This window comes from Arvicanthis niloticus, chromosome 3, assembly GCF_011762505.2.
Source record: "Arvicanthis niloticus isolate mArvNil1 chromosome 3, mArvNil1.pat.X, whole genome shotgun sequence".
Lineage (NCBI taxonomy): Eukaryota > Metazoa > Chordata > Mammalia > Rodentia > Muridae > Arvicanthis > Arvicanthis niloticus.
This window is the reverse complement of record NC_047660.1, coordinates 56,587,405-56,605,321: the sequence shown is the minus strand read 5'-3', so window position 1 is coordinate 56,605,321 and position 17,917 is coordinate 56,587,405. Positions and strand designations below refer to the sequence as shown.

The following is a 17,917-nucleotide window of genomic DNA, read 5'->3' as shown; positions in this document are numbered from 1 at the left end:
AATTAACAATGAGAATATAAGCCTGTACAATGTATATTATCATTTCCTTATAAATTATAAAGAAAAATTATTTTTAAAACAGAAATAATATTTAAGATCATACTCTAACCTTCATCCTGGCCTTTAAGAAATTTGCGGGTGCTCTTTAAAAGGTTAGATCTCATCCTTGTTAAATGATCCAGAAGATTCCGTCTTGGTATATCATAAGCATTTCTAAAGGTCTGAGGCTTCAAATCCTACACAAACACATTCAAGGATAAAATATTTCTAAACAGAATTTAAAATCCCTTTAGCTTGAAGCACAGGCCCAGAAATGAAATGTAAAATATCTAAGCTAACTAGGCAGCTTTGAAAGAGCACAAGAAAACAAAGACACATAATATAATATCAACTACAACATTTTAGGGCCTTATGAGAGAGATTTTGTGGTAAGCTCAACAAAATAATCGCAAATCAACCTTTAATTTGGATCTTATGTTCTGGGTAAGGGAAGCAAATCAATTAACAAAAGCCCTTTAAACTCTGGAAGGGTTTGAACACCACTCTGCTATCTGAGCATGTGACCTGATGAGCAAGTGTGTGAGTCTATAGTTAGCTGACATCATCACACCTAGCTTAGAGCACTTTCATGGTCTGCATGTCAACTATCTTGATACCAGTCTTCTATCACAAGTTCTGTGCTTCTGACCTGTGCCTTGCCTATTTTGGTTTTCTTTTCTTCTTCCTTTTTTTAAACATATCTAAGCTAACTAGGCAGCTTTGAAAGAGCAAAAGAAACAAAGACACATGAGAGTGAAACCAGGGACTCTCAGATGTTAGGCAATCAATCATAATTCAACTCAAGTTACAGCAGTTCACTGAAGAGCAGATATTTAATTTTAAAAAGGTTCAATTTACCAACTTTTGGGATTTGTGCTCTTTTTGGATTTGTGTTATACTACAAAAATCTTCATTAGCTTTAAACACTATGAAGACTGTTTCTTTTTTTCTTCTGGTTTAATTCTTATGATTATGATTACTTAAATTAATGAGGTAATTATGTTGGTTTAGGGATATTCACTGTTGTACCTCCTTTTAACAGGCTTTTTCCCAGTTTGATTATCACTGGCACCTTTGTTAAATGACTGTGTATGAGAACCTGCCCTATTCCATTCTACCTCTCCTCTGTATTTAACCACACACAATCATTTTGCCATAATTACAGCAGTTTTTCAGTTCTAAATCACATGGCTGCAGTTGTCCAAACTGTATTCCCTTTCCAAAACTGATTCAGCTATTCTAGACACTTTATATTTAAGTATTATAATCAGCTTGGCTATTCTATTGTCTACAGAAAGGTTGCTGAAAAGAAAATAATTTTAAGAATGAGTTATAAAGCATGTAAAGGTCTTTAGTTTAAGTGAACTCTAATATCAGCTCTGTAACTTAATCTTTAAGCCTTTGTTTTCACTATCAAGCAACTCATTCATTCACATACCATATACAATTTCTGTTTTAATTCTGAAACTCAGTGGTAAATATCATTGATTCTATAGCCATATAGAAATGGGCTTTTTGAAGCCTGGACAAATTGTTAGTTGATAAAAAACTCAAACTTGCTCTATGACAGAATACAACACAACTAAAGCAATATTAAACTGACCATTACCTTATTTAGTAAAGCAACCTGGAACCCAGTGTACTCCTTCATATTAAGGTCTAGCAACCTGTGGGGGACATCTTCTGAAATACCCTGCAGCAATTGAAAACCTTTCCTATGTGCCATTGACAACCCATGTGACCGGCTTCGGACTTTAATTCCAGTTTCCTGCACCACTTTTTTGCCTACGGATCCAATGACTCTATCAGATTCAATTTTGGCCTAAAGTAAAAAGAAACAAAAATCATTTCAATACAATCGACAAGTTTATAAATCAGATGCTAGTGACTTATTAAATTTATTGAATTTAAAATTTTAAATTCAAGCAATCGTAGTTTATATTAGTAGTAGGTAAACCAAACATACCTTAATAACAATACTTTATCAGTTAAAATAATTACAACTCAAAACTTTTGCAGCAGGACAAACATTCCTTCAAGTTATTTTATAATTAATACTCATCACAAACCATGACATATGTTTCATTAAAGAAAACATTCCCAATTCAGAAGCAACAGGAAATGAGACAACAAACCCCTTGAAGACACTATTAGCACAGAACTATATACACACAGATGTGGCAAACCAGATGTACACTTTAGCCATATTTTGATTCTTTCTAAATTGCAGAGAGATGTCTAAAGTACTAGAAAACTTAAAAAGACACACAATTTGGATGGAAGTAAACTGTCTACTGCTTGATATTCACTGTATCTTAATAGAACTTATATTCAACATGATAAAAATCCCATGGTTTTACAAACAGTTCCAAAGAAGCTTCCGGATTTGAAAGAAAATACGTACAGGTTTTAAAACACAAAGCAAAATAGAATGCTATCTTTTTCCCCTAAGGAAACAATAATAATCATATACAGGAAGTTAAGCCATATGCATGAATGAGAAATTATAAAAAATGTAAAATCAATAAGATCTTGTTTGTAGTCTGTTAGATACAATAGTAGTACACTTGTAATCCTAGCTATTCAAGACTGAGGCAGGAGGTCTGCCAAATTCAAGTCCAATGTAGATTAACGTGCCTCAATATGAAAGGGTTGGCTAGGGATATTAACTCAGTGGAAAACTGCCTATCACATGAGAAACCCTGGGTTTCAGAGACTCATCAAGAACTAGATAGTTTTTAGACTACTAAAAATGTTAGCTAGCAGTCAAAGCTTTACTGTTCACTTCCAGTTTCTGACATTACCTGCTGACTCAATTTTTTGAGGTATGAAATGACACTATAACTGAGTCCATACTCCATACTGTCTGCTATCAGATTAGGTGCGCCCATCATTCTAACGGCTTTCTTCAGGGGCTATAGAAAAAGAAACAACATTCAATACCAAGTTTGTTGAAAAATGTTCTATATAGTAACTTTTAAAAACTTTCCACCCCAATTTGCATTCTTTGCCTTAAAAGGAACACAATATGACAATACAGTAGTCGTATTTACATTTTAGTAAAATGTTTAATCAGTGCCATGAAAAGCAACTTAAGGTAGTTAATATGAATTAGAAGCGTAATAATGCAGGGCATTAAGAATGCAGTCCTGAAGTGCTCAATGCCATGGGGAGATGCTCATTTGGAAGACAGAAGACACACTGTGGGGGCCAGTCTGACTGTACAGTGGATAAAGGGCTAGACACACAATCTGAGCTGGTGAAACAACTTGTCCTGAGTTAGCTCTTACTTTTAGGGGGAGAAAAGGACATCTCTCTTCAACAAGTTGTTAGGGAATTACATGAGGTAATAAATAGAAAGCATCTGGCATATAGTAAGCATTCAATAGACTTTGATCCACATTATTATTATCATTAACTCAGCTTTTTATATATCATTAGTACTTATATAAATAAAATAAGATATTAAAAAAAGTTTTATAAGCTCATGAGACTGCTCATGAAATTTACAAGGCTCAGAAGCTCAGGGACCTTACCCGACTGGGAAAGCTCAGACAAACACATGGACCATAGGCCCTCCCCAGTAACACAGTAAACAGTCTATGAATGAGAGTGCAGGGTCGACACAGGACAATACGCACAGTAAAAAGTTTAAAAACACATAGACAACAGTATAAATCTTCAGGAGTAAGGAGAGACTAATTCAGAATCACTTTATACAGTAAACTATCATCAACAGACACAAAGACAAAAAAAAAACCCTCAATGGCATGGAAAATGAGTAAGCTCTGCTGAATCCTGGAATCAAAACCCAGAGCTCATATTTATGTAATACTCATGAAGTATTACATAAGCTAAGTCTTAAATTAAGGTTGCTAAAGATAAGAGATCAACACATCGACGAGCTCCTTCCTTCTTACTCTCTTTAACACGGTAAGTACCCTGTGTTAGACTTTCAAAGAAACTTAACTTTTACAACCATAAAATCAAGCTATTAACTTCTAATGACATAGGGAGTGCTTATAAAGATTAGTTCTAGACAGAGGTATAAAATTCTTGCATCAAAAGTAGAAACTAGAATTAGAAATGACCACTTACTTTGAGTTCCTGATTTCATCTCTGAGGCAGAAACAAGTCATTTCTACCTCACAGAGAGACCTTAAGGATTAAACATCATTAATAGACACATCATGCTTATGAGAATACCTGGCCTTGGCTATACAATATTCACATATTCTCACAACCACTATTATTCTACAAACCACTAAAATCTATAATTACACTCATATGTTATCCATACATTCCATTTTCATGTTATTTATAGGGATGAGTAAAAGGTTATAATATTGGCAATAAGCTATGTGTCAAGATCTATTTTAGCAATATTATTCTTACCCCAAGATAGTAGGGAGGCATTGTCTTCAAATAACTTTCAAATGACTGTCTCCATTTTAGAGTTGGTTTTGCTTTGTGCACTTTGAACAAGTCATCTAGAACAGTCAACACAGAGTAGCATCACTCATTGCTCTTAACTCTAGTCAAAGTTCCTCTCTCAAGTCTACTTTGTTACTGCTGAGGCACTTAACATGTGAAAATCTTAACAAAATAAAAAGTAGTAAACTTGGCTCTAACAGTTTTTGTTTGATTTTAAAGGTGAAAGCCTGTTAATTATGGTCTTAAAAAATACATATTAACAAAGTAGTATCAGAAAATACACAAAGAAAAATCTTATGTCCTACTAGAAAAATCTAGTAACAATTAATATCTTCACTACAACTTTTAAATTTGATGGTTTGCATAAGAAATGTTTCTCAGTACTGTTCAAAAATGATGGCCAGCTTGAACCTAAAAACAGACGCTGGGCTTTCTCATGCTTTAACTATTTTCCAGGATTGGGGACATAGCTCAGTTGATAAAAGTGTTTGCCGTTGTGAACATGAGGACCAGAGTTGAATTACTGACAACAATGAAAAAAATTAGGTATGGTGATACATGCCTGTAATCCCAGAGCAGAAGAGATGAACAGACCTCCAGGGCTCATGGCCAGCTAGTAGAAAGCCCCAGGTCCTAGTAGTTCAATCTCAGGATTCCCACATAGTAGAAGGCAACAACAATTCTCAAAAGTGATCCTCTGACCACCAAACAGGCACCACGGCACATAGGAGCACATGATTACATAAACACATGTTCTCACATAAATTTAAACAACTGGATAACCACTGAATGAATAGCTTCTTCAAAACATGTCTGAGAACAATCTGTTGCTTTCACACATACAGACTCAAACAAAACTGTTTTCCAAATGAAGACTTAAATTCTTAGAACATGTATTCAGACTTTTATGAATAGAGCATGTTTTATACATCAAACAGAAAGTCTAACCCAGAAAGTATCACTGAGTAAGAAATCTTGTACAAACTTTGAATATTTAATTTTATAATTTAAATATAGTAGTACCTCTGTCTGTAAAATAAAAGGATTTTACAGTAGGTGTAGCATTCTCATTAATTTTTATAGATAAGATAGGGCTATTTCTTTGCTTTCTATAAGAGTACATGGCAAGAATGACTTACCTAAGAGAGGAAGGAGGACTGGGTAATTGTAAGGCATCACAAATAAGTTGACACAGGTCAGTGCTGTACTAGCTTTCAAGTAACCAAAGGGATGGCCAAGTTCATTATATTTTGCACTATTGCTCACATACACCTGTTAAAAAGGTTAAAATTCATATTCAATAAACCTGCAGTGAATGATACGCAAACTACAGATCCACTTAGCTAGTGTGTATACGCACATGCATGTGCGTGCCCTTGACATTTGAGTATTTTCCTCAATTGTTGTTCTCCAGTTTGTTTTCTGACACAGTCTCTTATTGAATGAACCTAGAGTTCACCAATTCAGTAAGACTATACAGTCAATATATCCCAGGGGCCTCCTATATCCTTCCCAACACAGAGATAGGCTGTTATACCTGGTTTTTTACACAGATGCTAGGTATCCAAAATTTGGATTAACAGGTTTGTGTACTTTTACAGAAAACACATTACTGACTGACCCATCTCTCTAGTCCCCAGTTTAGCTCTGTCAGAAACATCTCACCTAAATGTTTTCTTCACTACAATTTTTTTCAGCTTACCTGCCAACATGTTTGAGGAGATTTCCTTTCTAGAATAAACTGAGTCAGCGGTGAAGGTTCCAACTCATATTTGTCAAAAGGCAATTTGTCAATAACCATTGGCTCACAGTCTGTACAGGAAAACTTCACTACAGGATGAGATGTACGAGGTGGCTACAGGAGAAAATCTTATTACTATTTACACAAAATACCAGAAATCAACACATATTAAGTACCTTTCTCTTATCAAAACTTACTTCCTCAGTCTTTTTAGTAAGTTTGGTTTCCTAGAAATAGCATTAAGCTGGAAAAATGAACAAATGTTTAAATTACGTAATATTACCAAGAAAAAGAAAAACATCAAAATCCATAAATGAAAATCTATCTAAAAGCAAATTTATCACTAGTTAAATGGAAATTTTAGAATAAAAAGTATTCAACTAATTTAGAATTAAGGAATTTATTATTTTCATATCTAAGAAAGAAGAAATGTATAAAAGCCCACTTGACCTCATTTGTGGCAATTACTTATACAGAGTAGTAACTTCCAAGCTAATCACACTCCTTTATTCATTTCTGCATAGGCAATATTCAGACACTATTTACAAACTGTGGGTATAAAGAGATATAAATAATTAATGTATAGCTAATAAAAGACATAAACCTTATTTATAAGTTAGCTTTCTTTCTCTATTTCCCAATGGACTCCTCTGGCTGGTCATTCCTCTGCCATATTCCTAAGGTACCTAACACTTTATTTTGAAGATTCCTGTCCTAGAGCCATAAAAGCACAACACTTCAAGGATCAAAACGATCTCATTTCTCTTATGTCTACAGCTGCCTATTGGACATAATCTGACTCTTACACAGCCTTCACATACATTGTATCTATGCCTCCAAACCACAAGTTCTCTTCTAATGACCTCACCATTTTAACTGTCAACGACTTACAGGAAACCACAGCGAACTTGTAAGGCACTTACTAGAACACATGAATGGGACACACACCAGTACTGGTTGCTGCCACCTTTTTTCTGACAATATTAAATCCCCACTTTCAGCAACTAATCTTTCTTAACATTTAAACTCAGATCTTCACTCGTTCTCAGGTTAAGGCTACATACAACTGCTTTCTAACTAGCATTCCTACTGGTTACTCTACTCCAATAATCCTGTTGTCATTTTATGTAGTTCCCTACTTAAATTTATGCAGTAAAGGCAGCAGCCAATCACAAGGTAGGAGCAGTTCACACCTTTAATTTCAAATAAAAACTTCACTGCTTTGGTCTCTAAGGCATTCTTCACTCACATCCTAGAGACTCCATGCTCCAGCCATGCTACCCAGATGCCGTTGCACCAATAGGTCATTATCCTTCCTGCCCCCCGTATTTTACTGACTACTCATTATCTTCTCTTTTGAAACTAAAAACTTGGGGGGTGAGCCTCTGAGTGTAGCAGTGGGACCTCCAGGAGGAAAGATCAAGTGTTATCAGACAGAGCTGAAAAAAAAAAGTTGTTCAAGCACCACAGGGTACTAAGCAGGGATCACGAAGGAAGAGCCAGGTGGTCAGGGCTGAGATAGATAAAGGGCTGACTGACTAAAAGGCACCACCTCAAGCAGGTGGCCAGTACTTGTGCCAACATCACACTATCTGAGAAGAAGCACCGGAAACTCTTGCAGCAGATCCAACTTGCTCAGAAAGAAAAAGTAGCCATGGAAGTGGAAGTCAACCAGGACTAGTCAGCTACAGTCTGAATGACAAAAGAAGAGAAAAGTTCCCAGGGATGTAGATATGGAGGATCTTGGAGATAAGAGCTAAAGTTCCTACATCTTCTACCAGAAGATTCTCAATAGCACCTAGGATTTGGAGGACTTTGAAAAAAAATTACCATATTTTATCCTCCCAGATACCTCTTCTATAATGGAACACTGACCTCCCCTGAAGATATATACTGACAAGGAAGAGGACACAGAGAAAGACTGGAGAGGGCTCTCTCTAGCAGTTAACTCCTTTTGTAATAAAGCTTTAGTGCTTTAACTACAAAAATATAAATAAAAATAAAAACTTTTAGAGAATGATTGAGTTGGTAGAAACCAAACTCTGGGAGACTTTTCTAGTACCCCTTCCCAATATGTAGACTCAAAAACACACCAAGCAGTTAGGTCCTATTTCCTGACATTAACTGTACCCTGCCTTCCATTACAGCTAGCAAACTGTGCTCTACAATATGTATGTCTAAGAATTCTGCCCATACACTGGTAATGTTGAAGATGGTAAGTATATTCTCTTGTCAAGCCGCATTTTGTTTAAATATATTTGGAAAGAGAGACAGAGATAGAGAGAGAGAGAGAGAGAGTGTGTGTGTGTGTGTAAAAATATTTCACCCAAATATTTTAACTTTAAATGAGGGTTTAAAATATTTTAATAGTTTGTTTACCATCTTTCAGGTCAGTCTTAAAAATTCCTTTTTCCCTTTTCTGAGAGGAAAATCTTCTATCTTTAGGTAAAGAAGATTCTTAAATGTATTTCCATTTAAGTCTCCAAACAAAAGAACACACATGGTATTTACTCACTGATAAGCAGATATTAGCCCAAAAGCTTGAAATAGCCATGATTCAACTCACAGACCACATGAAGAAGGAAGACCAAGTGTGGATGCCTCAGTCGTACTTAGAAGGAGTAACAAAATACTCAAGGGAGCAAATATGGAGACAAAGTGTGGGACAGAAACTGAAGGAGGGGCTGTCTGAAGACCATTCCACCTGGGTATCCATCTCATGTGCAGTCACCAAAGGTAGACGCTGATGTGGATGTCAGGAAATGCATGCTGACAAGAACCTGATATAGCTGTCTCCTCAGAGGTCTGACAGAGTCTGACATATACAGAGGCAGATGCTCATAGCTAACCACTGATCTGATCAAGGATTTCCAAATGGAGAAGTTAGAAGACTGAAGGAGCTGAAAGGGTTGGTGGCCCTATGAGGAGAGCAACAATACCAACAACCAGAGCTCCCCAGGGTCTAAACCACCAGCCTAGGTGCACATAGGGAGGGATCCATGACTCCATCTGTATATGTAGGGGAGGATGGCCTTGTCAGGCATAGGTGAGAGAGGAGATTCTTGGTCCCATGAAGGCTGGACACGGAGTGGGGGAAATTCAAGGGTGGGGAGGTGGGAGTAGGGGGGGTAAGGTGGTGGCACAGCCTCATAGAATCAGGAGGATGGGATAGGAGGTTCTTAGGTGGTGGGGGGAATAGGGTAAGGGGATAAAATCTGAAATGTAAATATAGCATCCAATAAAAAAAAAGTCTCCAAACAATTTTGGAAGACAAGAACCATGATCAAGAGGCTCACAGTTCATAGAAAATCACTTTTTAACTTCAGTAACAATACTTATTTGAAAATTAGAATTTGTAGAAATGTCATTCTCCTGCTAATAGCCTTCAATTATCAAATTTTAAATAGTTCTATTCAGTACTGTTTCTTATGATCATTCTTTTCCATCATTTTAAGAAAAACATAGTATCTCTTAAATTAACCATATTACTAGCCCCGCAGGTAGCCTACCTGCCCTTCCAACTTACGTCCTAATTTGCACCAAGTTACTTTCCTAAAGATTCCTTAAAACTGACTTCAAACTCATTCTGAATGCTAATAGGAACAACTCACACTCCCTAAACTTTGCATTTAAAACCACAAACCGTTTGCTTTTGAAACAGTAATCTAATTCCGTTTACTTAACAGCAGTCGAGCTACATCTCCCATTCTCTAAATGTACTTTCTTTTTTTCCATTTCCATATTTTTTCTCACTTTCCATGAAATATCATAGATACCGTTGTCAGTGTCAATACAATGGTATGAATAATCAAGAAAGATATTTAATAAAAATATAGGAAGAACTAAAAAAACTTCTAGGAAAAAAGAAATATCACCAAAGAAATGGAAAGCTTGTTTATAAGTTCAAACCAAAAAAATCATATCCATTTAATCAGAAAAAGGAAAAAATATAAACAAAGTAACACAATGAAACTTTAAACTTTTACTTTCATGTGCTACTACACTTAATGGAGAAAGACCTTATTAATAGACAAACTTGAAGTTCATATCTCAAAACTTATCATGAAAATCAGACTTTTAGTTTAAAAAAGTACAAGTGGCTTACTTTAAGATAAATAATAGTTACTTGCTCAAAATCTCTCAAATAGAACCTACCTCCTAAGAGTAATATTAATAATAAGCATCATGCCCTAGATGCTACAAAATAAAAATTCAGAAAAAGTAGATTAAACAAATCTAAATAGATATGATTTTGTTTAAATGTATTCTACTATAAAGAACATTGATAATGTACCATGGTCACTCAATAACCATCAATATTTATAAAAGCAATTCATGTAGGTAAAATGAGAAAAATCCCCACAAGCACAACTTCCAAGTTGCAACACTCTCATCTAAAGCTGTACTAAAGGTGTACAAGTGAACATGAATTTCTAAGACTATGACCTGAAAGACTACAGGCGAAGGTGTAAGTGGTTGGTCTGGTGCTGCTTCTTGCTCCAAGACAAGCAGATCCTCTGGCATACCAGATTTTGATATGTAAACCTTGCCAACCCTAAGTTATCCATGATAAGTTAATAAAGATGCCTACAGTCTGGGCTGGGTAGACAGTTCCCAGGCTTGGGGTCTCAGTTAGAAGAAGAAAGGACAAGAGAAAGGAGGAAGAAGGAAGACGTTACCATGGAGTAAGTGGATCTTGAGGGCCAGCCTGTTGGAGCAAGATCAGCCCAGGAGGAACACTGAAAGTGATATCTTGGGGTTACAGACAGGGAAGTAGACAAAATAGCATAGAGGGCTGATATCTAATGCTTTAAGGCTTATTATAAATATAAAGATTTTTGTGTCTTTTATTTGGGAACTAAATGATCTAAGGGGGTGGGGGGTAGAAACCGCCAAATAATAGTTACTAAAACACAAGCTGTCACAAGGATTCTATACCTTCTTTAAATTTCAATTTGTACCTCAAGGATAAACCCTCATGCTACATTACATTTAAAATTCAAATAAAGAAATCTTCCTGCATTTACAATTCAGTATCCAAATATAAGTAACAAAAGGATAGCCTAATAGTAAATTCCAAGGGAAACAAGATACCTTTTTTTCTGTTGCTTCATAAGATGATGTGAAAGCTAATAATGGCTTATGATAAGCACATTATATATTTGTTTAATTTCTGTAAATGAGCCACACCTTTAAATAACAATTGGACTTAACATCACTTCATGCTTCAAGCCAGCTTGTGCTATATAGTTAGTTCAACAAAGCCTGGGTTGCAAAACAGGACCTTCTCTCAAAAGTAAGGAACTCCATAAAAGAAAGTCATCTATATGATTATTATCATCTAAATGGCTATTAGCAATTGGTCATGATTACTCTGGTACTTACTAGTGTTGGAGAATTCTGATCTGGCCAAAAAGATTCTGGAACAGGCCAATGGCCTATAGGAACTCCAGTTTTAGGATTTGGTCTGACATATATGAGTTTGTGACAGCTATGCCAAGGCTGAGATCCAAAAGGTCTTGATATATCTGGCTGCACATCTATAGCAAAGAGGTTAGGACCCAAAAAAAAAAAAAAAAAATTAGGGAGGAAAAAACAAGATTAAATCACATCCATTATTACTCAACAACAGAAAGAACAACATAAACCCTAATGTTTGTTGACTATGGGCTTTCCTCTGTTTCTTAAGTGAGAGAATGCCATGACTGCTTTGTTAGACAGACTGCAGTCCACTATCTAGTAAAAATCTGGTCATTTTGAATGTAATATTCCTATATCCTCCTCTTCTGTACCAATAGCAATTGTGTAACCATGACAACTGGCCTTCTTAGTCTTTAAATTTTATTTTGAGCTAGAATCTCTATGTAGCCCTGCCTGTCTGGCTAGCCTCAATTTCAGAAATCTACCTCCCAAATGTTTGGATTTAAGGTGTGCATCACCAGCTGGCCTTGTTGATCTTAAGATTAACACACACATAAACAACACACAATTGGGGGGGGGGGGTGAGAGAGGTCAATAAATAAATCATAAATCAAACTCAGAATATTTGTAAGGACAATACAATACCTTCTGGCGGGGGAGGATCTGGTCCTGCCTTTTCAAAGTTTATTACCACCCCACTTTGTACTTTTTGTACCAAGGATTCCAAACACTGATTAAGCATTCTTGGAGAACATACAGAGTATGACCGGCCTGAGATTAAAAAAAAAAAAAAAAAAAGAACGAAGTAAACTTGTTATTTGTAAAAGTCAAACTCCCATAAGGACTACAGTAGGGTTTTTTTTTTATTATTATTATAACATTAAAAATATAATAATATAGAAATTAAATGGCTGGTATTTCCCAATTTTAAAGAAGGAAAAACAAAAATTATTATTTCCAACCAATAATTTCACTGTAGGTGAATATGCAATTTTCTTCTTCTAAGTATAGGTAAGGTAAATAGAGCACAGAAACCCTGGGTTGAGCAAATCACAAAGGGAAAAAAATATCAAGTATCTATCCACCTATATAAGGCACTACTATCTCCAACAGTTAGCCAATATCTTTAACGGACATACATACACACAACTAGCAGTAACTTCCCAAAACTCTTATTCTTGCTTAACAAAATAAAAGATGGGAAGTATAAGTACAGAGGAGATAATAATTATTCAACTGGTCTCCTGACAGTTACCACAGATTTTTAATTATTTGCATTTATTTTAATATATAGATGGTAGTTTTGGGGTTGAGAATGAGTATATTTTGTTAAGTTTCTTCTGAGGTGGTGACATTTGAATTAGGAACCTGAAAACTAGAATTATCCACAAGAAGATCTGAAAAGAGAAAGAGTCATAGAAAAAAGCATGGGTGTCTGTGAAAGCATGTGTTGTGAGTTTCTGTGAGAAGACTGATAGATTTAGAGAGATACAGGCAGGGACCTAATATTGATTGTCTTCCAGGCCTTAATAAGTATGGTTTATTTGCCAAACGCAGAGAGCCATTTTATAAGCCTTGAGATCAGATTTCTGTTTCTTACAGATCAGCTTTTCAATGAAACAGTATTGTACAGTGGAAAAGGGAAGCAGCAGAACCAGTAAGAAACCATAATACTTTAGTGTGTCTAGTCTGTCAGATTTGGAGATGGCAAGAGGTACAGGAGAAGCAAGGGTGATTCCAGATGCTTCATTTGTCCTGAGTTGGAAAAATGAGCTACAGGGCTCCAGTCACTAATTCACACCAGGAGAAGGTGCTTTGGGGGATGAAAGCAAATTAAAAGCATCCAACACACATCCTATTAAAAACAAACAGGCATTTTATAAAAACCTGCTTACAGATTTTTCTAGATTAAATAAATTAAACTTTTTCCCAACTCAGAAATTCTCTGACTCTTCACTGTTTCACTCAGGTGCTAGTGCTGAGACTCGGTCTGTTATATTGAGTGAGGCCTATCATGCGTGCATGCACAGGCATGTATGCATGAGTCTCTAACAGCTGAGAAAAAGCCAACCTCTTGACTTAAAGGTGTGCAATACTATACATATTTCTTTTTCCCAGTTAAAATGACCCATTCTACAGATTTTTATGCTTTTGTAGAAATTATCAAACATTACAAGGGATGAAACTGAACCTAAACAATAATCATAGGAGGAACATTACACAGAATAAGGCTCAGTTTGTAAAGTATAGAAAAGTTGCTTTTTCTCTTCAGATAATTTCAGATTACTGGTAATGTTTTTTTTTTATAAAATTTTTTTTTATAAAATTCATTTTTTCTAATTTCTGTAAAAATCTTTGACAATTTTATTTCATATTAAGATTGTTTATATTTTTTAATCAATTTAATTAATGGCTGACCACAACATTTCTATTCTGAGACAGAGAATCACTATGTAGCCAGCTCTAGCTGGTCTGGAACTCAAAAAAAATCCACCCACCTCTGACTCCTCACTGTTGGGATTAAAGGTGTATGTCACCATGTCAAGTAGATCATTAGTGATCTTTGTAAACAGGAAACTTCATCTAACAACTTCAAATACCACCATTTGTTACATAGGTATTAAAAAAAACTAACATTCATGAAATCCAACAATTTAACTATTGACTTATCAAGACTATATCCCATCATTAACACATGCAATTTTAAAACTACCGGTATTTCAATGTTGCTTGACAAACATAAACATGCAAATTGTGAAACGTACATTTTAACACATTCAGGTAAACTGTTTTAAGCCTCTGAGTTACTTTCAGCAAAAAAAACTTACCTCCTGTCACTTCACACATTGGTGTGATAGCAGAGTCATCCAAAGGCACACCTGTCAACTGTTCTGATTCTACTGACATGGTGCCAGGCAACCGCAATACTAAAGCAAATAGTCTCTGATCCCAACGAAAAGGTTCCTTGGTCAACTCACTTCCAGGCAATGGCGAATTAAGAGGTAAATGGAGCTGAAAGTAATAGAAAAAAAAATAAGTTTTTCACAAATTATTTTATTGTTGTATATGTATGGGGTGTTTTGCCTGTATGTATTGTCTGTATGTATACCACATGTATGCCTGGTACCCATTGAAGCCTGGAAAAGCATCAGATTCTCTAGAACTGGAGTTACACATGGTTGTGATCTGTCTCATGGGTGCTGGCAATCCAATCTCAGTTCTCTGGAAGAATGAACTTTAACCTATGAGCCATTTCTCCAGCCACATATACTACTATTTAAAGCAACTTTAAAAACACAACAAAACCACACTCTCTTACCACCATCAAAAAACAAGTTTCAAAAGTAAAAGCCTCAAATATATCTAATAACACATACTATTTTACTATAAAGCTCTTAAGTTAACAAAATTTGTATTACTATAAATGGCTTAACAGTTCCAAGCATGTATTACTCTGGCAGAGGACCCACATTTCATATCAATACTTACACCTACTTCTAATTCCAGTCTCAGGGGATCCAATGCCTCTGGCTTCTTTGGGCATATACTATTACACAGCCCACACTCCCATAAAAACAAAAATATATCTTAAGGGGGCTAGAGAAATGGCTCAGAGTTTAAAAGCACTGGTTGCTCTTTCAGAAGACCTAGATTTGATTCCCAGCACCCACATGGCAATTCACAACTATTTGTAACTCAAGTTCCATGGATCCTTCTGACTTTCAAGGTCACTGGCATGTACAGTCATGTACAAAGAACACAGAGTTATATTCACGCAAAATATCCAAACGAATTCTTAAAAATTTAGAAGAAGAAATCTTAAGACAAACAAAACCTTGGCTGATCATTATCCCTAGCATAGTCTTACAGTACAGTCTACTGCTACAACTCCTTAGATGAGTGCAATTTCATAAGAAGCAGACTTCCTAGAATAGAAATTTTAAAATATAAGAGATTGTTAAGTAAGTAAAGAAACTTGAGTTTTAAATCAAGGTAGAATTAATGAAAGATCCCAATTTAATTACAGAAATCTTGGTGTGAGATTTCAAACATAGACACATAAATAGAAAGTAAACAAATTTACTTTTTAATGAACTAATCAAAGAGACTGAAGACGGTTTCAATTGTTATTTTAGTGCTCTTAAAAGAGGCACAGAACCATCTCAAACATTCAGAGGCTCTGCTGGAACCTCACATACACAATTCATCATATAATGATGTAATTCATCATGTAATGATGCAATTCATGTAATGATGAATTCCTGCAACAATGACAACATTAAACAATCAGTCTCTGGTTGCACAAAGTCTAAAATGTACTTCTAAATAAGAAAAAAGATAGGCTCTTGAGAATATTTTCAAGCATTTTAAACATGGTTATTTCAATTTTATAAAACTGTCCATTTTTTTATTCATATATTGCTGCATTTCTTATTTATTCCCTTCCCTTAGTATCATCAACTTTTCATCTCCCGGGAGATAGGAATGTTTGAGTAAAGTGAGGAAGAATAATGGCTGGCAAGCAATAACAGCTTAAAAAAAAAATAAAAAATCTAAGAAGACTGCATTATTCAACCTAAAATAGCTAAAGTCCTAGTTAACATTAGTCACAAAGGAGAAGAATCTTCATGAGTTTGAGAATTAAAAACAACTGCATATAAGTCAAGAAAAACACAAAACTGATCATCATAAAAATATGCAATAGAAATGGATACATTCTAAAATTTAAAAATGGAAAAATACTTATGAACAAATTCATGTGGCCTGCAACATGTGGAAAGAGGATCAAGTACATTAGTTACCAGATAATACAAATTGAAATATCAAGGAATGCTATTTTATACCCATAAAATGAGCATAAGTAGTATGAATACAAAGCAGTGAGAACAGCCCACACTGCTGGTGAGTTGGTAAATATGTGGCCATATGGAAGATGCTGATGTCATTTGGCAGTACTGAAGATAAGCACAGACCACAGAATGCCACCACCTAGAGGCACTCTCCTCTTCAAAGAAGTTTGGACAAAGAGTCTTAGATTGTATAATCAGTATTTAGCATGCATGAGACCCTAGGTCCAATTACCACAAACTCTTATACAATGATATCATCTGAAACATGAAAATTGAAAACCCACCTATAGCTAATATACAAACTGGTCTGTCATTCATTTATTCCACAGTTAAAAAAAGTAATCTAAATCTCTAAGATCCAACATGAAGATATCTCAAAATAGTACCTTTTATAATATACTACTACATAAAAGAAACACATGAATGTACAATTTGGTTAATTTTTAGAAACACCATGAACTAACTAATCTGAACATAGCCACTTTTCAATGTTAGACAGTTGTACATGTAATTAAGTGTATTCTTCAGTCAAAAACATGAAGGCAAAATGCAAATGATTTGAACAGAACACCATCTCTATAAAGGGGTAAAGCAAACAAGTGTCATTTTCTGTATGCCATACACACACACACACACACACACACACACACACACACACGCACGCACGCACGCGCGCATGTGCTGTGTGTGTGTGTGTGTGTGTGTGTGTGTGTAGTAAAGGACAAAATAGAACAGAAAACTGGACAAGACGCACAAAAATGACATTATATAAGAGAATAAAGACTACACACATATCTGCAGGAGTCTCTTCCCAACAAAAAGAGCACAACTAAGTAAATATGGCAAAAATATTTATATTCCTTATTCTTATACAAAATACTTGTTAATACTGTAACATACTGAGGTGATTGTAGAAGCCAACAAAGTATTTAGATAGTTATCCAGATTTTTTAAAAATAATGTCATTATATTATACAAAACCGAAGACAAAACTTCACATGTGCTTCAAAGACACAGAAGGTAGATTAGAATACTAATCCAAAGGCCATACATCTATTAAGATCCTAAAAGATTTCTATCTGATCATCTACCTAAATGTTATGTGCAAATGTACTCTCTTTCCCTGCAGCAAACAGCTGCCAAATGAAATTTAGGTTTGGGTGACTTAAAGATGAATAGTAAAATATGGTTCCAGCACTAAGAAAGCTTAGTGTGTGAGGAAGGAAGTCATGATACTTTAGGAATTTCATAAATGTACTTAAAATTAAGCTAACAGAAAGAAAACTGAAAATCATACTACCAGCAAGCTTTCATGGTATTTAGAAGGATTTCTATTTTTGAACTTTTGATAAAAAAATATTTTTAAGAGATATTATCTATTTTTTGAATATTTATTTATTTACATTTCAGATGCCACCCCTTTTCCCCATTT

At 35.2% G+C, this 17,917-nt stretch overlaps 1 protein-coding gene and 1 pseudogene across 4 annotated transcripts in view; one reads left to right on the top strand and one right to left on the bottom strand.

Moving 5' to 3' along the window:
- Nucleotides 1-17,917, bottom strand: part of Ints6 (integrator complex subunit 6) — a 121,520-nt gene that overhangs the window by 61,129 nt on the left and 42,474 nt on the right. For all 4 annotated transcript variants that reach the window (XR_013109324.1, XM_034497777.2, XM_034497779.2 and 1 more), the window contains 9 exons: nucleotides 14,464-14,647; nucleotides 12,281-12,406; nucleotides 11,600-11,754; nucleotides 6,176-6,328; nucleotides 5,613-5,745; nucleotides 4,435-4,529; nucleotides 2,844-2,954; nucleotides 1,649-1,861; nucleotides 110-236 (listed from right to left, as the gene is read on the bottom strand). Coding sequence is in view for 3 of the 4 variants with exons in the window: in XM_034497777.2 (XP_034353668.1) it covers nucleotides 110-236; nucleotides 1,649-1,861; nucleotides 2,844-2,954; nucleotides 4,435-4,529; nucleotides 5,613-5,745; nucleotides 6,176-6,328; nucleotides 11,600-11,754; nucleotides 12,281-12,406; nucleotides 14,464-14,647 (1,297 nt within the window). In the remaining variant the exon portion in view is untranslated. The remainder of the gene's footprint in view (nucleotides 1-109; nucleotides 237-1,648; nucleotides 1,862-2,843; nucleotides 2,955-4,434; nucleotides 4,530-5,612; nucleotides 5,746-6,175; nucleotides 6,329-11,599; nucleotides 11,755-12,280; nucleotides 12,407-14,463; nucleotides 14,648-17,917) is intronic.
- LOC117705112 (uncharacterized protein C11orf98 homolog pseudogene) lies at nucleotides 7,552-7,974 on the top strand (annotated as a pseudogene).